Genomic DNA, 27,953 nt, shown 5'->3' with positions numbered 1-27,953 from the left:
TAGCCAACATCTGTAACCAAACAAGCATCAGGATAAAGATTCATGATGCCAAACAGCTGAGGATGAAAGTTACTTCAGTGATTTCTCCTCTCAGCACAGCTAATACAAGTAAAGCTTCCAATACAGAAGTGATGTTCCTCAAAAAGAAACTGGAAGGAAACCCCATGTGGTGTTACCTAAAAGAAAGGAAATACATACCAAACCAGAAAAACAACTCAGTATTGATGTAGAGGATTGGCTGAACTACATTAAATAATTCTATTCCCCCAGTGTACATGAGTAGAACACACAATCACCTCAGGTCATTTCCACATCTGCAACAGGCTGGAGCAAAGGGAGAGCAGAGTTCTGCTGAAACTGAAGCTTTTTCTATTCCAAACAGATTCAGAGCTAGATCTGACCTACAGGCAAAGCTGAACAGCAGTTTCTGAACAAATTTATACCTCACATATTCTATTAATACAATGAAAAAAAAAATAATCTGTCTAAATGAAAGATTTTTCATGGTAGAGGACATTAACAGAGTATTTTTCTCTTTAAGAAAAAAAGCACTAGTTTCCAGGTATACTAACACAAACTGTAAATATAAATTCATTAAAAGGCTTCAGTAATTTGATGGTAGACTTAGTGTGAATGCTGAGGTTTTAACAAAGTGCCCAACTACCAAGATGACGATTAGCAATTCCACCAGCAGGGAAATCAAAGCTCTGAATAACTGCAAAAACCTTTAAGAGTAAAGCTTTGAGCATTCTGAGGTTTTGAAATCCATACTCAGAGCTGCCCACATCCTCTTAGCATCAAGGATTTTTCCAGAAAACCTTAAATTATGCAGTTTTCTCTATCACCGGAGACCCATTTCGTTTTTTAAAACCAAAGTGTACCCTCTGATGCAAAGCTCTTGTTCAGCTTCAAGCTCTATTTAACTCAGTTTCTCCAAAAGTAATGATGAATAAGCTTCACAGAGAGGTAGACTTAAATAGGGCAAATCCAGGTTCAGTACCAGGTTCCTGAGAACATTGCATTTAAAAAATAGTAAGAAATCATTGAGAAGGGCTTGGTGCTGAGAAAGATATTTTTCCTTTCCAAATCTCCTGCTGAGAGAGAGGCAGGGTACAGGGGATTAAAAACACAAAACACAATACCCAGCCTCCCCACTCTTGTTTTTGTTTCCATATTGATTCACAGTTCCTTTAGTCTACAACTCTTTCTTCTACTCTTCATTTGCATCCAGATTTTCTCTCTGCTGCTGGGGAACTACTGCAGCAGACATTTCAATACAAGAGGAAAGAGTTTCCTTCACTACTGTACAATCAGCATCATCCCCAGCCGGAAGTAATTGCCAGTCAGTGCTAAATGTCATCTGTCCTCAAGGATCATCTTATCTACTGCATGATGGATGTAAATAAAGCCTTACAGCTCAATTTGTCTGACAAGCTTCTCCTCAGCTTTCCCTGTAACCCTGTGTGTGTGTTCACATGGGGGGCGGCAGGGGGAGTGAGCCATGGCAAGGAGAAGGCACCTCAGCTGATTTGGACACACACTGACAATTTTAATGGTTTGAAATTAAAAGTCCTTGTTCCAGATTTGAAGGCATTAAAAGTTATCTAGTAAGAATTGACCAGTATAAAAGTAAAACATTTCAGGTTTCTGGTAACATAGCAGTAAATTTAAGTATTTATTCATAATTTAAAATGAAGCCTAAGAAACCTTTACTCTAAAGTTCATATGAAGGAAAACAGCAATGTAATCCTATCATAATAGTCTGTACACCTGTTTACAGATAATTGCTATATCCTTTATCTACTCAAGACACAGAAATAAAAATTATAAATACTTCAGTTTAATTAAATAGCTTAACACTAGACTTACTACCCACATACATTTTACATATTTGATAGCTGAACCCTTCCAAAAGCTGTTTTTTCCTCTCTCCTCCCCACCCTTGCACCCCAATAATCCTTACATGTTTAAATTTAAAAAAAAACCAAACAAACAACAAAACAACACTTGTACAGCATCTAGGGAGAACAGGAGTTTATTGAGTTTTACCTGTCTGAAAAGTGCTGGTGAAAAGTTTCATGCTTTGTCTATAGACAAGTCAAAAGAGAAACTGTTGCAAAAAACAAGCTCATTTGAAAACTGAGTGTTTCTCCAGAACTTCTTACCATTCCTAAGTGAACACAAATGTGAGAGTTTTTACATGAAGCTAGTCCTTTTCATTGTCAGATGCAACATCTACACTTAAGGTCCCTCACAACTATTAAAATACTTCCAGGCAGTATTAATACACGGAGAAGCAATTAGTCATATCTTCAAGAAGCCAGGTATCCCAGCTCTAAAAGTGCATCATTTAAAACATTAGTAATGGAATATTTTGAAAGAACATCTCATTCAGTATTAATGCATGCCATTATTACAAAAATATTCATTGCATATTGTAGGAACAACAACTTTCTTTTGTAGACAACAAAAAGCATGCTGAATGGTATCAGATCGATATAAATCTATTTTAATGAGGTTTAAGACACTGTTCAAGTCCCATTAAGAGCAGCTTCCTCCAACTGTGCATCAGTGTAGGCTTGCACAGCTGTTAAAAGTTTTTCACTAATGTGGCTTAGACTGGCACCAAACTTAAAGCAGGGCATTAAGATTGGATCTTGAATTTTAGAAATCCTTCATTTAATTTGTTTAAATAAAATATTAAAAACCACTGTTATAATTAGGTATAAAAGTTGTTAAGTAACAAATTTGGGCCTAACTAGCACAACATACAGGTATTTACACAAATGCAGATTTGCTGTGGTCTTTAATATTGGGAAGATATCAGAATGCGAACCACGTGCTCAAGACCATCCCCCCAAGACCGAAAGACACAAAAACCTTGGGGAAGAGTAATATAAATTGCATGTCAGCTCAACTGCCCAAGTCAGCCCAACAGCACGGCTCAGCCTGGCTCAAAGTGAGCAGCAGTCACAAGTAAACCAGGCTGGTTGTAGTCTTTTAGCAGCTGCACTTTAAGTTACACCACAAGTAATTAACCCCAAGTCAACAGGGTATTTATTTCTATAAAGCAGTTGATGACACCAATTTTCTTAATGGATGATGATGAAATACACAGAAAGTCCAAGATGAAAGAGCAGATGAAAACGTGAGATGGTAAAATGATGCGACAAAACAGATATATAAATTAAACAAGAATGTTTAATCAAGACAATCCTTTCTTTTTCCTTTTTTTTCTTAAACAGAGGTTCTTCCAGAAATTTTTTAATTGGAAAATCAAAGCCTATTCCCACAATAGTGAGGCCACTTCTTTCAAGCAGCTCTGTTGTACAACTGTTACCAGGATCCTAAACTATTTAAATTGTTTTCTATTGATATTTCTGAACTAAAAAGTTTCAAAATATTGTATAGATTTTATTTGTGCTCCACATATTACAAGCAATTAACAACACAAAGAAAGGTTCAATTCCTCAGCTAGAACACCAAACTCTATACCAAGTATTACATGTACACAATACTTGCACAGTGACAAGCACAAGAAAGTACTAGTTGAGCACTTACTTTCAGATATCCATAACAACTCTTAAAATCCACTTCAGTTCTCCCACGCCACCCAGTCTACAATTTAAGGCATCTCCACACAGCCATCCATCCACTGACCCACCCACTCCCATACACACGATTTCTGTTGGAGGTGTTTACTCTTACAAAGAAATCACTATGTCAATCAGGTACCATTTATTATTTAACCCTCTAACTGTGTCAGCATTGAGATATGACAGTTAAACCAGTGTTAAATCAATACAATATTTACAGAGCACAGCACATTAAGCTTGAGACACTCACTTGGAGGATAAAACCACATTTTTGAGCAGGACAAAGGTCACCATTATTATGTGTTTGAAAACAGCTATTTACAGGTCCCTATGACATAACTATAGTCTGTACACTGTTCCAACGGGGCAGGCAAAAAGCAGGATAGGCATTTATTTTAAGGGAATTTAAACATACAATTTGGAAGCATATTATTATGCTACCCTGAACGCCATAAACCACCTTAACATTCTTCAAGGTGGTCTCATATCCTAGAATGGCATGTCCAGCTGATCCAAAACAGACAACACAACATTTACTTTGTGGAGAGTGTTTACTCCAGCTATTCAGACATCAGAACTTTGAAGGCAATTCGTCCCAGAAACTTGTCACGGTCATCTTGATTTTTTAAATTAGGTGAGCCCAGGATCTTACACTCAATTGCTATTTCTTCTTTGGTACCGTTGGGGGTAATTGCTAGTTGAACAGCCACTAGAGGCTGCAAATAGTGAGCCTAGTAAACAGAAAGATGGGGAAAATATTTGAGAGACCAAGAATGAGTTAGCATTAAATTAACATTTAATCCATCAGAACAGTTAGGAAAAAAGCTAATTAAGAACCGAACTTTTCAAAGTCCAATCTGATTCAAACTTCATTTTCCCAGGTTAGAAACACATTCTTCATACTATTTCTTAACTAGGATATTCAGCATAATTTGAGTCACAGACAGTGCCATCAAGAAGCATATTACTTTACCCCTTTCTATTTTATTAGGTCCAATTCTTCTAGAAACCTTCAATGAAAGAACCTCAGAAATTCGTGTTTTCCAACTTGTTCTATTGACTCTTCTGCATGTTTTGGGTTTGGTTTGGCAGGGTGTGGCTAACCTGCTACAGAATGCAACTTTTCTAGCAGGGTTTAAAGTGTTTTGTTTTTTTCAAAAGCATGACTCAACAAAAAATAATAATAAAATAATAAAATAAACCAGCTGCCCTTCTCCCCTATCCCATTTACTTGCTCAGCAACAAACCATCCTGAAAGGTGTTATCTGTTTAATAACTTCACACAGAAACCTTTCCTTGAACATCCTGACAGTCTCCCTCCAGGTCAGTCATTTTCAGTGGAACAATATCAATTGGTGAGTACTAAAAAATTGAGAGTAGAATCAATTCCTTTCTTTTGTCAACACAATATTGTACCTACATCCAATTCAGTAAGAACAACTTGCATTCTCATGTAAAGTGCCTATATTATAAATAATAAATTATATTATTGTATTATATTTTATTTTAATATAATAAAGAGCTTATTATACACTGTTAAGGCAGTATTTTATGCCATGTTCATGAAGCATTTCCATAATTTATTAATACTTTTGGGTCAGTACTGCTGACTGCTGATTAAGCTAAATTCTTTACCAGGTAAAAATTCATGTAAATCTCTGGACTAAATATAACACTACAGTATTATGTAAGTATAAACCTTAAATTTTAATTGAACAAAATTTTGTGTTAAGACTTTTTCCTTCCTCATTAACTTGAAAGACTCTAACACATTTCTGTTGGTTTTAAGCTATCTTCTCTACCAAAGAACACACTAGAGAATATTCAAAGTCTCATGTACAAAAGGATGATTACATGGAAGTAGATATGCTAAAATCTTTAATATGAAGCACTAAGATGAAGTAGATCGAAGTAGCTGCTTTCATTGGATAGTGGTTCTAGATGTGAAATTTTCATGTGCTCCCATAAACTTCAGTCTGGGAGGGATGAGATGCAGCTAGGCAAGGTTCCCTCAAAACTTTCCATTGTGATACCACACTTTGAGTTTTCTGAAAATTGTAACTAAAATCCTCATGTTTCCTCAGGGAGAGAAGTCCTCTCACCCTCAAGGTTTTTCCAAAGGGGCACACAAATTTCTATGATGTTTTGAAAAGAGATTATATCAGAATGGACTTTTACTCAGAATAAAATCTGGAGGAGAAAGAGGGAAGACAGGTAGTATCCTCATTAACCATGTCAGATCATCTAAAAAGGGGAACATTCTCCAAGGTTAGAGTTGTGCCCATTGTATTAAGCAGCAAAAGACAAAGAACCATCCTGGACCACAAAATTGTAAGATATTACTTTTCTGTACTTTTCTGGCTCCTACCTGAATAGGAGAAGCAAGTTTATTCAAAGCTTCTTAACTCCTTTACATAATAAAGTAATTTAACAGTTCCACACTGATATAATTTAAAAATTCTGTTACATAGCCAAGAAATCAATCAGACCCCTTGAGACGTAGTCAAATACTCAAACTTCTCACAACTCTTCTTTACTGCCTGTTCTTTTTCTCACTATGCTAATGTTAAGAGAATTAGGCCTCACAAAAGTGAGAAATCCTAAAACCATAGCCCCTGTTCCACATGACAAAATGAACTTGAAAGGACAATGAACCAAAAACTGGGGGGGTGGGGGGTGAGAATAATAATAACCAAGTTTTTTTCTAAGTCACCTAATTCAAGCAAGGAATAGCACTGTGTTCTGTTTATCTTCATTAGCATCTTTTCATAATCTTTCATTTTCCATCAGCACAGCAGCAAGATGGGAATTTTGTTAGTAAAGTTCTTCATCCCATCCTTGGTACAAACTGGGTCTTGACATGTCAAAGTCCACAGATGCTGTATTTTGCATTTCTTAGGGAAGCAGTGCTCTCCCTATTCTTTCATTCCAAGAAAGGGAGAGTCTGTACTGACTCCAGCTGTTGGCAGCACAGGCAATCTCTCTTTAATTTGCATGCTTTAGTGAACAGATGGGGTACCAATTCACAACACGGCAACAAAATGGAAAATACAGAACTACCCAGAAGTAACGTGAAATCAAATGTTGAAGAAAAACAAACTCCTTCCTCAGTAATAAAAGCCATGGGAGGATAAAAAAGGTTATGGAACTTCTGCAAGTATAAAGTACACTGGAAAATTAACTGACAAAGGAGTAATTTAATACAAAAATCACTTTAGTGAAATTACAACTACCTACCATGATACACTATGGATCTAATAGATTTGTAAAAAGTACCTTTATCATCAATGGTGAACAATGTTTATTAGACTAAATAACAGTAACAGGCAATATAATTTTCTATTTTATAGAAGGTACAGATTTTCTGCATAAAGTGATAACAAGTTGATGCAAAAAAATAAAAATTAACTAAATTCAAGTTTTGAAAGACTGGAGATTGAAAGACTGGAGTTTTACTTGTATATATTCTTTGTTCATAAAGTAGTGAGTTTGGGGTTTTAACAACAGTAATTAAAAAAAACCCCAGACCTATCTACTACCTTGAAGTCCTTCCTCATAAAATGGGGCAAACAGGAAACATAACATGCAGAGCCACAAAGAAATATAATTAACAACACCATAAGGACTTATAAACTTAATATCCTATACTGGAACGCCAAGGATTAACTGTTAGAAAGTGCATTGTAATATGAAGACCCAGTTTACTTCTCCTGCCTTTCCCTGCATTCAAAAAGACTCCGAAAGATTTCAATGAGCAAAAAAGAGCAGCCACTCTCAAGACTGCTGTGTACAGCCACTCCTCCATTAGGACAATGCCCAGTTTGTTCATGTCTGTCAAAGCATGTCTCCAGCCTCACTGAGTGCTGTGCAACGTCTACATCTGCAATATTCCTTAGCAGTACCTCATTACAAGGTTCCAACTTCAGAATTAATCTGCTACTAGCAACTGTAAACGCGCACAGAAACTAAACATTGAAAGTGAAGACCACCATTAAGGGATACTTACATGCAAGCTTTTCCCATAATAGGGGAAGTACATCAAGTCCATCGCACCATTAGGAGGAAAATAATTTATGTTAACCACACCTTCTTCCTGTAATTGCAGACAGCAACAGAAGTAGAAGTTAACATTTGCTTACATGAAAATGAACACAAAATTAAAATGATCACCTAATGATAAAAGTGCAAGATACCTAAAAAAGAGCAACTGACTTACAAACTCACAGAATAACTCAAACCAGATTTCTCTTGGCAAACAGTCACATGCTGCACACATTTGCTGCAGTAAGGATTAGCAGTACTAAACTTAGCAATCAAGTCAAAGACAGCTTGCCTTCATACTTAGGTGTCAAAGAAATGGGGAAGGGGGAAGAGTATGTTCATTGTACTGAGTAATTTAACAATCCAATCCCCCCATATATAATTAAAATCCCAAGTATCCCCAAACAAGTCTGTGTATTTAGGTGAACCATGTTCTGTTTAAAGTCAGGTTTTTAAGCCTCTCAAGCCTTCACAGAGAACCACAGACACCTCACTGCAACAGTGTCATTCCTAACATTAGGTGCCCTCTATCCTTCAAATATAGGCCAGATAAGAAGAAACCCAAATGGTTAAAATGGTGATGTTGCTGGAGTTACATCACCACCTGAGAGGAACAATGTATACAGATGCAGGCCGTATCACTCAAATGGCCACTGCAACCCCAAATCCTGGAATAAGAAGCAGCTACCGAAAAAGCTGCTGTCTAATTTCTGACTAAGGAGTTACTCAATCCATAAAATATATAAAATATGTATGTATGATTGAGCTCTCCAGATACAGGCTATCAGTATAGCAATACACAAACACCTCTCCCTATATATAACATTCTTCAAGACTGCATATCCTGGCAGAATATCAAACTGCTTCAAGTTCAAACCACTAGAAAAGCCCACATCTAATGTGTCTTTCTGTAACAAATGAAGTATATTGCCATAACCAAGAGAAATGTCACTAAAACATCCCCTCCAAAATGCTAAATATAAGTTCAGAACATCACTGCTTGTTCCATGTAATTCACAAGTTCACAGTGTATTAACAAGTTTCATTGCCTATTACCATATACAACAGCTGTAATTTTAAACAGATACCCTACGAAGTTCAGAAGACAACTGCAGTAAAATCAAAACATATTTAAGAACGAGCCACAACTCAAGTTTACCTTATTTTCACCTCCTCAAAAGAACAATACAGTATTTTTTTAGGATCTGGCCACATTCTCATTCTTTGTAGTCTAAATTATTGCAATCATTAATATGCATTTATTAAGTATTTCAGACCTTAAGCTTGCATATATAACTACTGAGCAGGAATATGTTGATTTTTGCCATTATTCTGTATATTACTTAAAGATCATGCAGCTGAAAATATTCACTTTTAAAATATGTTGCTGAAATAATGATTAAACAATCAGCATACGGAATAACATAGGCAAAGTAAATAGGAGTAGTGCTTTCTGGAGCAGCTGAATACAAGGCATGCATGCAGTCATCACTATACACTAAATATACGCATTAGGCTATCAGTGCAATAGCAGGGAGGCTCTGAGACATGCAGCTGCCTATCTACTGCAACTGCTCGCGGGGTACAGATCTTCTTGAATAAGCAATTCTAATTAATATCCCTACACAATTAAATAAAAGCAAACCAAAGACCACCTAAACTAGCTGCATTTGCTCAAGAACTTCAAGAATCAGTCCCTTAGTGAGTGTCACTTTTTCTACTTATTTAGTTTCCACAAAGAGCTGCTCGACAGCCAGCAAATCTAAAAACTGGACAACTTATCTGGACAGACTTCCACCCCACTAACTGGATCTTAATTAAGACTGCAGTTTAGAAAGAAGAATTTACCAGATGCTGAAATAATATACAAAGACCCAAGGAAAGAATTTGGGCAGGAATGGTCTATAATCACTTGAGAAGAAGAAATTAAGACAAAGAGCATTTTTATCTCATACAGCCATTCTTCATTCTTGTCAACTAGGAAGTGATACTTAAAGTCAAGATAGTCAATGAAAAGCAGAAAAATATGTATTTTGGAATTAAGGTTTTTTTCTTTTCTCTAGTTAAAAACAAAAAAAACCCCATCAAATTTACCAATTTTCACTAAAGGTTGTCTTAACTTGAAATACTGCTTCAAGATGTTCTAGCACATGTGAAACTGCACAACTCTGGCCCCAACCTAAAGACCTAAAACGCCGATCTTCAAACTTCTTAAGAGACAGAATCTTTTGTTGGTTTGTTTCTCATTGTGGAGATTCTCAAGACTGCAGCAGGTTAGTTCCTACAGGGTGTAGGAGGAAGAACCAGCTGTAATGAGTGTCTGCCACTGCAAACACACACTTCCCTCATCTACAGAAATTGCAGTGATGACAGCCTCAACTACATGAGGGCAGAGGGGGAAGCATCCTCAGCTATAAGTGTGCTGACTCTGAAATCACCCATCTATCTAAAATTTTTCCATTTAAAAAATGTGCAGGGAGAATAAAGCATCACCTCACAGGAGAATGCCTGAAGAACATGAATTGAAAAACTTAAAATGATGTTTTAGGTGGCCAAGACTGGCAGGATGTGCAGACAGAAGCTATTAACCTAATTTTGTATTTGAGAGACCTGTAAAAGCAAAAATACAATTCAAAAGTCAGATGGTGTGGAAAGTCGAGGTAGACACTTCTCCAAATTGCTCTCAATATATGTAGGATTGATGCACAGAAGTTCCATCTGAGTAGGAGGAAGAACCTTTTTGCTATGCACTGGAATAGATTGCCCAGAGTGGGTGTGGAATCCCCCTCACTGGAAATACTCCAGAACTGTCTGGACACAACTCTGTGCCATGGGCTCTAGGATGACCCTGCTTGAGCAGGGAGGTGGGACCAGATGAGCACTGTGGTCCCTTCCAACCTCTTCCACTCTGTGACTCTTAACTGTAAGAAATATTTAAAGACAGAGATGAAAGGAAAATAAAAATCAGCGAACAGTAAATCTGAAAAAAGGATGAATTCCAACTGGCACTTAAGCTTTCCTAAGCAAGTGAATTATCATGAACTAGGGTGAGAATAGGCTAATAAAGATAAAATAAATCCATTCAAAGTAGCAAAGCCTGACAAATATTTCCCTTGAAGTCACTAAAGAACTAATAAGATTAGTAATTTTAAAATTCAAAACCATCACATTTGTGTAAATCACAAAAATTTTAAGTGGATATGGTAGCAGAACTTCATACTTATAGAAAGAGGATGCAAGAAAACAACACAAAATAAATTTTTATATATCCCAAAGGGTAAGAAAAAGTACCATCTGCTTAGTATAGTTTTTACTATTTTCTCATAGAGCATCCACAGAAAATAGTTGAAAAATACAATCATAAGATAGGATTGCCATCAATATTTTATGAATCACCTGAAGTTCTCAACACATCACAAGGAATTTCTGGTGGAAATGAAAGTGACTGTTCTGGATCCTATTTCATGTTTCAATAAGGACTTGAGATGCAAATCCAAGTTTATTCATTGATGGCACCAAGCTAAGTAGTGCAAAACACTTCAGAGAACTTGATCCCTTTAAAATGATCACAAAAAAATAAGAGGAGGGGCCAAAAATAGCCCAATGAAATTCAAAGTTGTGAACTTTGAGAAATCACATCTACAAATACAGACTGGGAAATAGCCAGAATAATTATTTAAATTGTAAAACATTTAAAATAAAGACTAGTGTATTACAAACAGCAAATTCACCTTGCTTTTGATGTGATCACAAACGGAGAAATGCTGTCAATTAACAATACCTCAGCTAGAGGAAAACTTCTGTCCAGTCTGGGATATCACATTGCAAAAAAAATTATGAATTAGACAAGTCAAAGAAAAAAAAGAGTACTAGTAGAAGCAAAAGGAGCTCAATTGTTTTATTCTATTCAAGAGAACAATGTGAGGTTTGTGAATGGAAGCAAAGGAATCAGTCTCAAGTAAGAGGAGGAATCACTTTTACTTGCAATGGACTGTAATAGAGACATCAAAACTTTCAAAGACCCCCTCAAAAATCAAGTATTAAAATCTGTGCCTATCACAGGTACCTAGGATGAAGGCAGAAACCCTTAAAAGTGTCTGTCTTATCCACTGCTGATATTTCCCAGCCCATACTTTTATCAGTCACCAGAAGCTAAAAGCCAGGACTCTGCCTCTTGCTCAAGCTACAAACTTACCAACGCTTTCACTGCTCCCCAAGCAGTCTAGGAAAAACACCCATAAGTCAAAGTAATTATTATTATGATAATTGCAATAAAACATTCTGAGTAAATCCATTGGTACATGACAAATATGCAAAGATTAGCTGTTATTATAAGTAGTTTATACTTGGTTTGAAGGCAACTTTTACTTGAGCGGTAACATTAGTTTCCACACACAGTTGTCTTACCCATCATTTATAAAATTGTCTAAGGTGCACTTGCAGCATGGAGAAAAAAATAAAAATAGAGGTTATGAAATGGGAAAACAAAATATAACTCACAATAAATAAATAAATAAACAAGACCACAAATATACATGTATGCATCTTCCTCAACTCTAAACCAAGTCAGATAGTTCAAACACATAAGGATGAAAGAACAATCAGAAAACATTTCTATAAGTACACTGAAGAAATTAAAAACACTAAAACTAAATTAGACATACAGTAAGATGAAAAACAAACAAAAGTGCAAAATCTCTATGAAGAAGGGAAGAGTGAAATAAACTACTTCATTGTTCATCGTAATCACAAGGAAAATAAACACCACACTTATTTCTTACATTCTGAACTGACCTTAGGGGTACACTGTATATGCGGCTCTCCTTCAGGCTTTAATCCAATTACCTAAAGGAGACAAAGTTAAAATATTTACAGACTTTTTGCCCCTTTGAACTTTTCCCTCAATAAATATTCATACAGGCAATATATCTATCCAGTGTCATTTTTATGTGAACACAATTTTAAACTAGGACTAAGAATTAAAGTATTTTTAAATTAAATAGTTTACTCAGGTTAACTCAAAACAGTTACAGTAGTCACAGAAAGTACTGTTCTCTTATTTTACATTTAGCATGTGATTTTAATGACTCAAGCCAGTTAGCAATTCAAGTAACAGGTAACATCACTGAAAAGTCAAATATTTTGTAAAGTATTCCCCACCTTTCATAGTTTAAGAGTTACAGAATGCATAACATTCTAGTTAGAGCTCTGGAACACAGACATGAAGTAAAACACTTTACTTTGCAGAGTGGTCTATAATCTGTTTCACAGAACAGTAATTAAGAGCAAAGAACAATATACTTCTTAAAACAGGATTCAGATATTTTGATGTAAGTAGTCAAAGCCAGTACTTTGTATTGTATTAGAATGCTCAAAAAGGTCACCTCATACTACTCTGAAATTGCTCAGTGTTTCAGTAAATTGCACTGTTCAAGAAATGCAAATATCTTGAGTAGCAAACCAAACACATATTTCAGTCCTTTCCACAGTAGTTTTTTCATACAGCAGTAGTTGGGAGCACTTGTACTAAGAACTGAAAAATAAGTAGGCACTTACTCTATTCATTTTCACAAGCACACAGGGAGTTCCTTTAGAATAGCCAAAATTTGCATCTTCCTTCCCAGAGCACTGTCCAAGATCAGAGATATTAAATCGACAAGCCTTTTTAACAGCAGCATCACTTTGATCAAAGATCTTTCCCGGGGTACATTCTATGTTTTGGGACTGCTTCGAATCATTATATGCTGTGAATCAAAAACAGCTTGTTAATCAATGGTATAAAGCATATAAGTAGCCAAAACCTGCAGATGCCTATATAAATAATGATTGTGTTACTGCCTTAATAGTTTTCTCATAGAAGTATTTTCAGAGTGCTGTCTCTTAGATCCATCTTAAGCACTTTTTCAGCCTACAGACAAGTAGCAGTATGCTTGAAAGATAAAGAATATTACTGAAGAATGCTTTCCTGCTTTTTAAATTGTAACAATAATCACAATTTCATTAATTTCTGTATATAAACTAACAACATATTCTAATCCAATAATGTATTAAAATACAAATAGCCAAGTTTTCACCTGGAAACTCAACCGGTTTTCCCTTTGCACTTGTTTCTTTCAAAAATACACAGGAAAACTCACACGTATTTATATAATATTAAATTGCCTCTACATTTACATCAGGTAGTATGTATTATACTAACATCTCAATTTGTCTCTCACTTTCTTGTGTTTCTGAAGTGCACAGACCACACTGTCACAAATGTTAAACTACACCCATTTAAGATACTTTGTGGTTTCTTCTCATCCCTTACACCCCAGCTCCCAGCTAATAAGGTAAAATGGAGAAAGGCAAAGTTCATCCTTGATGCAAGACCCACAGAACTGCAGGAGAGGCAGGCGATCATGAAATGCAGCATTCCTCCCAGGAACCCTTGGCAGAGCTCTGAAAGAAAAGCCTACTTATAGAAGCTTTTAGGCACCAAAACTAGGAAAATGGAGAAATTTAAGTACAGTTGTAACTAACAAAGCAACTCATGCACACAGGTGAGATTTCACAGTACCTTCTTCATTCTGACTTACAACTTCTGAGGGGTTAAACTTATTAATATTTTCAACTGATTTCCATATTATTAGAATAAGTGTACATATAGGCACGTACGTAAAATAATGACAAACCAGTAATTTTGCCATTCCTCAGACTTGTTCTGTGTTATCTTTTCTCCACGTTCTAAATTCAGTGTTTTAATATTTCTGTGTGTAGATACTGTGTATCAGAGTGAAAAATCAATAAATTTAAATTAATTTCATCTTTGTGTGCCCCATTTTTCAAACAGACACTCAAGTTCTTCAGATTAAAGCATTCTCACTCAGTTACCAACCATTTTGATTAAGACTAACCAGGTAAGTCTTGATAAACTTTGTCTCCAAATACAAGACCTATGTAATTTTAAATTGAATTCTTTTGGCATATGACATTTCTACATCTTACAGTATTTAAATAACCACATCACCCAAAACTCTCCATTATGTACTGCACTATTCCTCATGCTCAGGCTCCCTGTCCAATATAGGCATTATACTCACCTTTTTCTTAACATATAGACCTTTATAACACACATACCTACGGTAATCCTGAATTTGCACTGATCTCCATTAGCAATTAGTAACTACAAGCAAAAAATGAAATAATGTACTCAAGATTAAGACTCCTAAATTGCTTGGGTAATTGTAAGTAACTCACATTCAAGGAAGTTTTGAAGTGTAGTAACATATTCTGAATATGACTGGCTGTCACTCCTGTTAAAGTAAAATTCCAATGCAGTGTCTGGCTTTGGTGAAATCATAAGTCCTTAAAAAGAAAAAGTTCAAGTTAGGAACTAAGCAACTTATCTTTCCTTCGCCACTCTAACCCCTATTCAAATATCCATAATTGGAAAATGTCTACCATCTGTAAAGAAGCATTAATATTACCCCTATATTTCAGAGTATTGGAAGGTACTTCATGTTTGAAGCCAGTAATCAAAATCAGCATTACATTAATTAACATTTAAATCCAACCCAATGTATAACTGCAATTCACAAACCAAACCCAAGTGATTAGGAAAAGCAAAATCAGCAGTTTAATCACTTTCAATCAAAGATTTTTATTGATCCACTTTCCACACAGAGCAAATTAAGTTTAAAAAATAATTGAAAAAATACCCAAAAGCACACCCAGAAAACCTTCACTTCAAGCAATAGTTCAAAGCTTTAGGCAATACAGAGTGAACGTATGATTGTATTATTCTCATAGAAATGCAGAAAAACTATTTTTAAAAATTTGATTATGCATAAAGGTGGCTTGAAAGTTACCCCAATCAAAACAGACAAGCCAAGTTAGTTTTCAGTCTTCTCCTCCACCTCCTCAAACAATGTTTAGGTGCCACCTGTTCCATGGGGAATACAAGACACTTTACACAGCCCCAGGGGCACGGCTCAGCCAGGCTGGGAACCGCCAATGCTCGGGTGCTGCCTCGTGCCCCACAGCATCCGAGTCCCCTGGGGGAGCTCCAGCTCCCTTTGGGGCTGGCTGGGAGCTCTGGGGCAGGAACCACCCACGGCCAGGAGCCAGAGCTGCAGGAGGTACATGGGTCACCAAAGGCTGAATCCAGCCTCAGCTGAAGGGTGGACAAGGCACACACACAGTAACATAAGCATGGCCCTCTCAAGAGCTGAACTGCCCCTGCTTCCCAGCATATGGCCCAGAAAGCTGCAGAGCTCAATCTGAGGGATTTCTCTGGAGCAGATGAAAGCAAAAGGCACACTGATACACCCAGCCTGTGCCACCAGGAGCTGTCACTTACACAGGTACCTGATGCTTCTATTACTCACCACAGCTTCTGAAGCAGATGAAATAGCACTACACCACCTGATTTTGCAGCAGAGATTAAATCAGTTCAAAAAAGGGTATATAACTGATTGTCTTATTCCGTTAAAGTAACTCTTATTTACTGTAAATAATTAGCACAGATAAAAACCCTATGGCTGTGATTAACAGGTGAGTGTCCATACATCTATCTTCAAGTACAGCTGAGAGCGGACATTGCAGTTGCATGAAAGAAAAACAAAACAAAACACAAAAAAATCCAAAACCCAACCTATACTTTATCAGATTAATTTTCTTCTAAATTAGAATATTAAAATTGTTTGATCAAAGTCAAATTTGACATAAAGAAAGAAGCTGCACTTACACAGCAATTGATTGCATTATCTTAGGATGCCATGTAGTTTTCCTGTCCTCTGGGAAAACCAATTAAAACTAGATTCTCAAATGAATTCAATTTAAGGCAGAAAATAAAAATCTCACAAAACAAACAATCAAACAAAAAAAAAAAAACCCAAAAAAACAAACAAACAAAAAAACCCCAAAAAAAACCCCAACAAAACAAACCCACCACCAGGCCTTGTTTATAAAATAATAAACATTTAAGAAAGTAAGACTGCAATGGGAAGATAAAGTTAGGTTACTGCAGTCAACCATCACAGTAAGGTTTTGTAAAGCATATCAATAGTGTAGTTCAGCAGCCCAGATCTATTGAGGATTTACATACAGAAATGGCCAAGCTTTGCATCCAAAGGCAGAAATTATTTACAAATACTCAAAACTTGCAAATAATAAACATCTGTACTAGAAATTTATCACCGACAAATATCTTTCAGTTTTTTAAAAAAAAACAGATACAATTTAATGATTTTTATTCTAGGTCTCTTACAGGATTCCAAATAAATCATAAATCCTCTTTTTTTGCAATAACAGCAGTTAAATTATTTCCATGGAAGCCATAAGTAGCGGCCTTAATGACTGACAGGCCATATAGAACTACAAACACTATTTTGACTGCAGACTACTTTGCACCATCACAGTAATTTTCTGGCCTTCACACTGAACTGGAATTCAACAAAATAAAAGGCAATTAGTAGCAGGGCTGAAAAAATCACTGAAGGGGTTTTACACACGCCTTTAGTGGATAAGAGATTATTATCTACAGAACTATAATGTAAATTAAGGACTTAAATGATATTTTTCAAAAGGAATATGACAAAATAACTAAACTAGTCATCAATGAATGAAAAAATAATTTGAAGAGATTTACTGCTTCAGGGGAATGTCAGAAACATCCTACAAAGAAGGGACTGCTCCACTTCCAGTGAATTACATTCTGTCTAAAAACTATGGTATAAATTGTACAGAAAAAGCTATTTGAAGGACTGATGCACAGACTGTGAGAGATGCAGGATTTGAGCTCTTCTAGAGGAACAGAATTAACAGCCTCAGCATAGGATCACATCTAGGATTGTAAAAGAGATTAATTATTTTAGAACTGCAGGACAGATTTCACAAAAAAGGTTTTAAAATCATCTGGATATGATTTATACTATTTTAGCCCAGTGTACAAAGCAAGTCAGATATCAATTATAAAATAAATCAACTGTGAGATTTCCAAGTATGTTTAACGTAAGAGCAGAACCTTTGACCTACGGCATCCAGGTTTTGTTTGTAGATTTTAGTTTTTTTTAAAGAATTTAAGTTTACAGCCAGGAACATGACATGTCTCACTGCAAATGAAAAACGACAGAGTTAAGGAGAAACACTGAAACAGAAACAAGCAATTTGATTAACTTTAATGTATGGGTTACTAAAGACATGGTTAATAAAGATATATAATTCAGAAATTTTACAGGAATTCTTCAGTTAAAAACTAATCATGGAATACATACTTTTAAAAACAAACATCCTTTATGACTTATTTCAAAGCCAAGGAAAATTAATACCCTGAACTATATGAGAGAAAAAATGTCACTCAAGACCAGCATAAAGCCACAGCTACCCACAGCTCCATCCGCTAAAGTGCTTCTGACTTCCACAACAGACATGGAGAGAAATGGTCAACTAAACCACCTTTTTTTCCCTCATTTATTTTAATTCTCTCTTTTTTTTTCCTATTCTTTCCAGCATCTAGTCCCATTTTAACCTTGAAAAAAACAGCACAAATCCTCAAAATCCCTCACAATATGACACTTGTTAGAGAAGCCAGAACACTACACCAAAACAAATTCTGTTCAGAATCCAGAGACATTTATCACACAGGCCCAATTGCAATTTGCTCACACAGATCACTGTACCATCCTAAATGTGGTTACAGCTGCAACATGATGTTCAATTTTAAGAGCTTTGCATTCAACAAAAGGAAGAAGTATTTTAAAATTTGTTTTAAAAAACAAATATATTATTATATTGGGGAAGATATTAACCCACCTTATTACTCATTTTTATTTGAATAGGGCTGGTTTTTTTACCATACAGTTCCCTGAAGCAGCCAGAAGTGAGACAGGTGGGCAGTACACAAAGGAAGCAAGAGACCACTTTCAGCAGCAGCTATGTGTTACACAGACTTAGCTTCATCATAAAACACAACCCTTTCTCTAGTGGATCCCTATGTATCAGGTCTACAATCCCTGAAGTCCACAGACATTCCACGTCAGCTGGAAGCTACCTAATATTGTAACAAAAACTCTGCAAAGGCCTCTATCCCACAGTCCTTACATGCTCTTGAGCAGATCACACCCACAGTACAGCCTTCTGGTACCTTCTGCAAAGTATCAAACACTAATCAAGGTGGCCTTCCACCTGATGCAAGAGAACTGGTTTAAAGTATCTTTAAAGCAAAGTGATTAAATTATAAACCCACTTCTACATCAGCACGCTGTGGATCTGCAGGAAAAATTGTGGTCTACTTGACAAATTCAACTAACAGGAACTTAGAAGATAAAACAGCAAACGTTAGTACATACACACAAAAAACTACTGCCTGAATTTATGCTATAAACATATATAACCTGCCTCACACCAAGTTTTACCTTTGCAACCTGCAAGTAACTGAATAATGACCACGATTTCCCATAAGTAGTTCGTACTTCAAAAAAGGTCTCAAATGAATCTCAGTTGTTAAACCAGACAGAGGTGTATGAAAAAATAAATACAGTGTTACCTGGACTAGAAATCCGGTCACGGTATTTCGGTATATCACTGCTCAGTGTCTGAAGCATAACCCACATTGTGAATGTGAAGAGTGCTGCTAGGAAGCCATAGAATACCAGATAGAATAGCAAGATCAATCCTGTAAAGAAAAAGCAAAAATTACTATTTTTGTTTCATCTAATTCCATTACCTATTTTGAAAATCAAAAATGGGGAATTAGCAATACAATGTTTGTAGTCATAAATACACCTCTAGCATACATATGTAACCCACAGTGCACAATAATGTATACAAAGAGGTTTTCTTAATACTTTCTGATTCTTAGAGCTCATAGGGCGTTTTGGCATGTCTATCTTTAAGAGAGAAGCATTAAAAAACACTCTTTGGGCTATGTAGGACAACTGGCAAAACTGACTAAGCAGTGCATTAGAAGAAAAATAAACTGCCATTTGTTTACTGGAATTTTAGCTTTGCATCTGGTTGTTGGGAAGATGAAAGAACTGAGGGAAAAGATAAAATTATTACACTGGATCCAGACCAGGGAAGAAGCAATTGGTGCTTTAATAACATAGCTGATGTTTGAGGGGACTCCACACACAGCAATCCTGCACACATCCTGTTACAAGATACTTCTCAATGTGAAAATACTTTCTGCCATTTGTTTTTGAAAATAAACCAAGCCTTCTCTTCAGATTTATCCAGCCTAACACACACACCTGCTTTACCAACCTACCCTGGGGACCCAGCAAGCCCACTGAATTCACCAAATGAACAGATATGACCAGCTTCAACTTGTTTCATTAATTCAATACCAACGTAAAAAAATGTGTGGGATTCTGTTTTAAGGCTTAAGGACACATACAGAGACTTTGTCAAAAAGTATGGGAGCTATTAAAAGTAGTGAAGGCACTGAATGCTTGGACTGAGAGCCATCTTTAAAACCGTTCTAATTCAAAAACAAAACCAAATGTTGACACAAATTCAATTTTTTATTGGATATTCTAGCTGTAAGGGTGCTATCAGAAGCCAGAGATATAACCTGGGTATGAAGAAAAGCACTTCAAAGCCATTATGCAACATCTTACCACTGACACTTGATTACATGAGAGAATCAAGTGCAGAACTTTTTAACCTTTCACAGAAAAGGAAAAGAGCAAAAGCAAACACAGCTGTACCCCAGTGCTATGCACTGTCCAATGGAAGATGACAGAAGCAAGCCTAAGCCCTGGCTCCTGTCCCAGAAATTATGCTTGCATTTTGCACTGAAATAGTCTCTAGTGCAGTATGGTCCCCAGAAACCCATGACTGCTAAAAATCCAAGTACCCATTTTACTTCTCCCAAAAGAATTCTGTGTACATCTATTAAAATAATGACGTGGTTTCCAAATTCTTTACTGCAAGTAAAGCTCTCAACAGCAACCAGCAGAATGTCAAAGGATTTTTGGTTTGGTTTTAGTTTTCCATCTCACATGTTGAGATGGAAATCTGCAATAACTTGACAATGATCAGGTATTTAAAATACATTTGAAATCACCAAGATGTAAGATTCCACACAACAATCAGAAGTAGCAAAGTATGTAAACACAAAAACAAGATTACTCTGTAATGAACAAGACAGCTGGGCATCTATTGTGAATGATTTCTAAGGTTATTTAGAAACTATTTAGCTGCTAAAGTAAGAACATAAAAACAAACAGTAGAAATTCTAGGCAACAAAACCCATTACAAAAGTTTCATCTGTAATACATCCAATATGTTTCTGGATATTACAAAAGCAACCAAACAAAAAAGCTCCCTTACAAAATCTCAGGTCAGCTCTCATTTTGATCCATACAATTTCATCAACTACTGGATACTTTCATTGAACTGTCTAGAAAGTACACTTTCCATCAAGTGACCAAGACATTCATCAGAAAGTACCAATGGAACAGAAGAACTTGACATGTAAGACAAGACAAGCAGCTACCGTGGCAAGTAGAGTAAAAGCAAGAAAATCAGGGAAATTATTTCAGAATACACACATATTTTAATTTCTAAAAGAATACGCCAAACTTCATTGGAAAAAGAAAAAACTGATAAGCATAACGTGGGCAATCAGAGCACCATGGTGTGCAGTTCTAAGCAGACATGGCCCTAAGAAGAATCCTGCTTTGGGCCTGAAGTACAACATCACCTGCATTCCTGGCCTCGGAGCTGACCCTGAAGAGCAGCTGCCGCCATGGGTCATTGGTGCCCCACCCATCTGCACAGCCCCTCACTCCAGCGGGGCCAGGACCCCTTCCCCAGCAAGGGAGCAGCAGGGCAGAGTTGGGGACCCCTCAGGGCCTGGAGGGAGCACCAGGACAGGGGTAACAGTGATCCCCACTCCGTGGTAGAGACTGCAGTGACAACAGCACCTTCCCCAGCCCCTCTCCCTCCCAGCAGCAGCCCAATCTCCAGGGATATGCAGCAGGAACACGGCTGGAAAAACTGTTTCTATTCACAGCCCTGAAGCTCCACCAGACTCCCCCAGCCCAGCAAAGCGCATGCGTGCTCATGCACAGATTATTTTTAATCTTTATTTTAATACAGCTTGTAAATGCACTGCAGAATGCTGACCACTAAACTGACCCATTTACACTACTTTGCCACATTAAAAAGAGGGAAAAAACAAATAACAAAAATCCCCTCTGCAACTTCCGACAGCCCCAAACTGAGTAAGCTGCTCTTTGTGAGCCCATTAGTACTAATTATCCTTAGCTAATCACAGTGAGCAAGCCATAACCTGTCAAGAAACTCTGCCAAAATAACTTCACATAACAGCGTATTTCTTGTCAGGAAACAAGATGTACCCAAGCAACAGTGAAAAGCTATCCTCCATATTTTCTCCAAACAAAGTACAGCTTCCACATCTAACATGCAACCAAATTCAATTGTTGCAAAACATCTTGTATGCCAAAACAATAACACAAAAAACCTCAAAAACAAAATTCTAAATTACAATTTACCTATCTGTTTTGGTTTGCTTTTCTTTCTGTAGGGCTTCGCAGTACCAAAAGCACTTCTTTGTATCCTAACCACATTGACAAACAAGTCAAATCCAGAAATCTTCAATTTCTGAACCAACATGTTGATACTGTCATTCATTGGAATTCATTTGCAGGAATCAAAACACTTCTCCACTGTGAAAATTAGAATTTCTGACTCTGGTGAATGCAAGATATTACATACATGGCCATTATTTCCATGGAAAACAAGCTTTCCAAACTTCACATGGCAAAAGCAATGAAAAGCAAGTGACTCTGCCATAAATCAGACTGGCAAATCTACCATATGTAATGCATAGTTAGATACATACAGGAATCAATATAAACACTCCCACAAACAGGGTGGCAACTATTCAATATTACCTGCAACAACAAATATTAAGTTCTGTTTTTGTGGTTTGTTGGATTTCATGCTGCACTGATCCTATCACCTGCATGATTGTCCTTGAGCATCTTTAACAAATGGGATTTCAACACTCAATTGATGTTCCTACTGACTACTACCAGTTCCAGGAACATCAAGGAGTTTTAGTCCACCTGCAGATGGTTTCCTTTAATCTAACAAAACTACACACATGAAATAATCACTAATCATGTTTCAATCTTATTTCTTGGACACTCAAGAATTACTGTTTTCTAGATCTGGGCAACAGCAGAGGGAGGAAGAGAAAGACTTGGAAGAAATATAACTCAGCCCATAAGTATGTTATATTTTATGTCACAATAAGTCATGGCTCCACAGAGAACATGGCTACACCTCAGGAGACAATAAAAACTGTAAAGTGCAACACTTGCGAAGAATCACAAAAGCCAGGGTCTGATGCAATGATTAAGCATTTAGAACACCCCCCTCCCTCCAAAATACACTTAGTGTACTACAAGAGTATACTGGTATCTGTAACAAGACAAAGCAAGACGTGCTTTTTCAAAGCAATCTGAGCCAACGAAAATAAAATATTCTACTACTGCAATGGCAGACAGTGATGCCAGAATATTTAATATTACAGTACTCATGAAGAAAGCTAAATGACAATAAATCCCTGCTCAAAACACCAACAAAGAAGAGTGAATAACCAGGTCAGAAAAGCAGTTAAAACTCTGACAGCATCTTTTTTTTCTTCACTGAATTCCAATCATCAATTCAGTGAAGACAAAAAAAGAAGCAAAGCTGGATCCTTCATTCTGGCGGCCAACAAGAGCATGTTTCCATTAACATGGTGGAAAGCTTTCCGAAAAATAAGGTGTTGGGTCTTGTTGGTGGAGTTCTTGCTTGTTTGTAATTACAAACACATGTCTGTGCACCAAAGGATACAACTAAGCATTCAAAAGAAAATTCAGTAGGTCTGAATTTCTATATACTTCAAGGCAATGCTACCTCTACCTCAAATACCCTGACACAACCAGCTTTACAAAAAGACTTTATACATTTGACATGACATCTAGTGTGACCAGAGATGAAGTATTGCTACAGTCTATACTGCCCTTCTTTTTTGGCACAAATTATTTTTCTGTAACCTTATGCAAAAGGAGTTAACAATCTTGTAAGACAGTAAACACATCCGAGTACGTAGTGAGCATCTCACTACAAGACGTTTACGATGACCTCACTCCATTCTTGCTAACCCTAGGCAGACACAGCACCTTGCAGAGTGTTTACAAGCAGAGACAGATTCTGATCTTCCTTCTACTTGCAGGAAGGTCCCACCCAGCAGACTGTTGAAACCTCCTTTCTCTGCTCTACCTGATTAAACGCTGGGTTAGCCAGACCCACCCTCATTCCCATCACGTCTTCTATCAGGTGGAGGACTAGCTGCTGAGAACAGCACAGCCTCAAGTCAACAGTTTCTCCCAGTATTTTCTGTCTCTTTTCATACAACAAATGGTTATGCTGAATAATTAAAAATATAAGAAGTTGGGGGGGTGGGGAATGTGTGTAGGTTTGGATATCAACTTGTGAAAGATTCAAACTGAAGTACCCCTCAAGTCTGCAAAAAAATAAGGTGAAAGTTTCCATTTTTTTTTCCCATAGGAGAAGACATATTATAGAGTTTTCACCAAGTTTTAAAAACCAATTCTTTATCAAACTCTTAAAATGCAACGTCTATTACATGACAAATGAGTACAGGAACCACTTGTGTTTGATCTTTTCACAAATCCTGACATGGAAATGGCAGATAGAGGAGTACTCCAATGTCACAGCATTGGGATTCACAGAGAGTCACTGCCTTGCACTTAGCATTTACATAAACCCCCAGGACTGTGTCAGACTAGGCCAAAACATGCACATACTGTGAATAATTACTTAACGGTTTCTCTACTGCTCCTGTCTTATTTCTGTGAGGAAGCTGTCTTGAGACAAGAGAAACACGCACAGAAGAACCAGAGCCAGCTGAATTCTCATCGTGCTGCTCCTGGAGACATGACAACCCAGCAGACTGGCAAGCAGAGCTCTCCTCCCCTATGTCCTCGCCTTTCAGTCCAGAGACGAGCAACAGAAAAGGAACAGTAGTCGGTGAGAGAGCTCTAAGCTCACACCCCTACTGCAAGAGCAGGAGACCAAACCCTGCATATTCTCCTGTACCAACAGAGCCTAATTAGTGTCCTGCCATTAAAATGTAGAACCAAACAGAAAGCCACACACCAAGCCCCTAAACAGACAGATTATAATTAAACTAAATAAGCATAGTATGTTAATCATGGAATGCCAAAACAAACCAATATTGATCAAAAAATACACTGAAAATATGGTGTTACTGAACATTCACCTCCTAATGTCCAGGCTGAGAAAATGGTATATAGTAGTAACCACATGCCAATCACCTAAACTATTAAATAAAACTTCTTAATGAAGTAAAATTATTTGACTTTCCTACACAAAGTAGAATTATGCAAACTGTCTATAGATACTTTCTCAAGTAGCTGTAGAAACTGTGTTACCAACTAAGTCATCTCAACTTCAAATGTTATCTACTGGCCTTGATCTAACATGGACTAGGAACATCCTAAGCGATATCCTACTAGATAGGTTTAAACAGAGAAGATGGTTTCATCCTCACCTTTTTTTTTAAAACAGAAAAACTTGCAAGCTATTTCTAACATATCTACAGTCTGTGCTGCTCAGCCTCATGACACAGCCAGACTTCTGCAATCCACACACCCAGCCCACGCACTTGAGGAAACCTGCCTGTACAGAAAGATCACTAGACAACAGCATAGTGGAAATTTCCTATCCTTTGCTATTCAACTGGCAGAGTAGCTGCAAGCTCTTATTTCCATCTGAATGGAGGGGAACTCCTGTCAGAGCTCGGGCCCTCTCCTGACAGACAGGAGACACTGGCACGGCAGAGAAAGCACATCCCAATGCACAGTACGCTTAAAGCTCCTCCTCGCTATTTCAACATCAATATTCATTGAGATCGTGTCAAGGCCAAGGATGTATTGGCCTGTTCCTTAACACCACGCTGAGAGTCTTGTTGGTTTTGTAAGCACAACTATTACGTATCCCAACTACATCCAAGTTTTGGGAGGAGACGCAGCATTTTCTGAAGTCAGTAAATATGTCCCATGAGGGCTGAAGAAACATCCTAATATTAAGCATTTGTACAACCGCTTAATATGAGAAAACACACTCGGAAAACCCAAATATTTTTATTGGAAGCAACCAGATTACGATAACATGCTTTCCACCTCAGAAGAAAGCAATAGGATGACTACCTGAAAATAGGAAAACAAACGCTGCCTTCACAGGCTTTACTGGAGAGCCCTCATTTAAAGCTTCCTTAAGAAAATAAAAGGCCCAGAAGCCCTACGCTGGAACAAATTTAGCACCATGACGCACAACCACACACAACGATCACTTTCTGGAATTGGGGCTCGTGAACTTTTGGGGGGGGGGGGGGGGGGGTTGGGGATTTTCCTTTACTGTCTCTCCCCGACCTGCGGCTCCAAGTACAAAGGCAATTCGCGCTCATTCATTCTGGATTCCGTGCGCCGCTGGAGCGCGGGGGGGGGCGTGGGGCACGGCTGGAGCGGGGGAGCTGCCCCGGCACGCGCAGGCTGCGGGCGGTGCGGACGATGCCGCGGGCGGGGCCGCCCCGCACCTCGCGGCGGAAGCCCGTCACGGCCGCACCGCGGCGGCCCCCGGGGCGCCGCCGGCAGAGCGGGCGGGAGAGGAGCCCACGCGCCCGCACCGGCTGCGAGGCGGGCGCTGAGTCAGCTCGGGACGCGCCCCGGGAACTCCCCCTTCCCCCCGACCCCCACCCCCGCTGTCACGGACCGAGCTATTTTTAGACCAGCGCTTGTAACGGACACCGGGGCGCGTGCGCCGCCGCGGCCGCTCGGGCCGCCTCACCTGTGCGCCGCCCCCGCATCCCCGCGGGGACCCTCCCGCATCCCGTCCCCTCAGCCCCGCGGGGGGCCCTCCAGCCCGTCCCCTCATCCCCGCGGGGGGCCTCCCGCATCCCGCCCCCGCGCCCCCCCCCCCCTCCACCTCTCGTGCTCGGCCCCGTTCCCCGCCGCCCCTCGGCTTCGCCGGCGCCTCGCCCCGCCCTTGCCCCCGCGGCAGCCCTTACCCCAGCTCTTCGCCGTGCGCCCCAGGAACTCGCCGCTGTTGGGGTTGTAGATGAACTGCCGCCACTCGGCCATGCTCTGGCGGAAGGGCTTCTTCGTATCCTTAGACATGGTGAGGCGAGGAGCGGCCGCGTCGCGCACTCCGGCGGCAGAGCCTCCCCGGCAAAGAAAGCCGCAGCCAGCGCCCGCTCCCAGCCGCTAAGTAACTGCGGCCGCGGCGCCCGGCGGGAGAGCGGGCGGGGGCCGGGCACGCCGGGACCTTCCCCAATCCCGCCCTCCTTCCCTCTTCGCGCCCCCGCGCCGGGCGGGCCCCGCCGCGCTCCGCCCACACGCGAGCCCCGCTCGCCGCGCGCGCCCCCTGCCGGCCAGCGCCGCCCGGCTGCGGGGCGGGCCTGGCGGAGCCGAGCCGGGCAGAGCGCGGGGCCCGCGCGGCCCCAAGGGCCCGGCCGCCGCTCCCCGAGCCCGCTGGGGCCCTCCCAGCCCGGCTCCGGGCACCTGTGACCCCGCTATGGGCCCGGCCGCTGCAGCGGCGGGGATGCTGCACGGCGAGGCGGGTCCTGATGCACAACCATCTTAGAGAAGTGCCAGGGGACGGAAAGGATCTCAAGTGTTACCCCCATCGCGGCACTCCCCGTGATCCTGCACCACCCTGAAACACGGGGTGACGGAACACGAACGTGTCTGATGCTGCAGAAGGGCTGTTGGTAAGGTGACTCCTGGAGCATGAGGGCTGCAAAGCTCCCATGCTGTCACGCTCCTGAAGGTCCGAGTAAGACCACACACAACCCCTTCCCCATCCCCCGGCCGGCAGCACAGGAGCAGCCTCCATTGACTCTCGGGCACGGATCAAGAGCTGGAATTCTCTTGCCCCAGTACAAGCGGCAGCCCCCGCGCACTCCCAGCCTGAGGGTCAGCTCCAATGTGTTGTCCTTCACAGAGGTCTCAGCCAGTGTCAATAATGGCATTATCTGGGGATCTTGCAAAACTCAAGTGTGACAGGAGAACTCCTACATCAAAGCAGTTCTTAAAAATAGTGAGACCAAACCCGAGGGAAAAAGCTACACCAGACTACATCTTAAAAATGTAAGAGAAACAATTTAAGAGACATCTTATGAGGAAATACATATTTATCAGCATGGTTAGTTTAAATCTACAATGATTGCAGTATTACTAGAAAGCAGTAAATGTAAAGTATAAAATAGAA

The 27,953-nt window shown here is 39.2% G+C and overlaps 1 protein-coding gene across 1 annotated transcript; it reads right to left on the bottom strand.

The window, feature by feature from the left end:
- Window positions 1–2,019: 2,019 nt before the first annotated feature.
- On the bottom strand, window positions 2,020–27,043 carry ATP1B3 (ATPase Na+/K+ transporting subunit beta 3). The gene is made up of 7 exons (XM_058844425.1): window positions 26,752–27,043; window positions 19,165–19,293; window positions 14,877–14,984; window positions 13,194–13,381; window positions 12,432–12,482; window positions 7,603–7,689; window positions 2,020–4,327 (listed from the first exon to the last, which is right to left on the bottom strand). The coding sequence occupies exons 1-7, from the start codon at window positions 26,858–26,860 to the stop codon at window positions 4,157–4,159; spliced, it is 843 nt and encodes a 280-aa protein (XP_058700408.1). The 5' UTR covers window positions 26,861–27,043; the 3' UTR covers window positions 2,020–4,156.
- Window positions 27,044–27,953: the final 910 nt, after the last annotated feature.

Source organism: Poecile atricapillus, chromosome 8 (genome assembly GCF_030490865.1).
Source record: "Poecile atricapillus isolate bPoeAtr1 chromosome 8, bPoeAtr1.hap1, whole genome shotgun sequence".
In the NCBI taxonomy this organism is placed as follows: Eukaryota; Metazoa; Chordata; class Aves; order Passeriformes; family Paridae; genus Poecile; species Poecile atricapillus.
The sequence above is the reverse complement of the archived record's forward strand: the minus strand, read 5'-3'. Positions and strand labels throughout refer to the sequence as shown.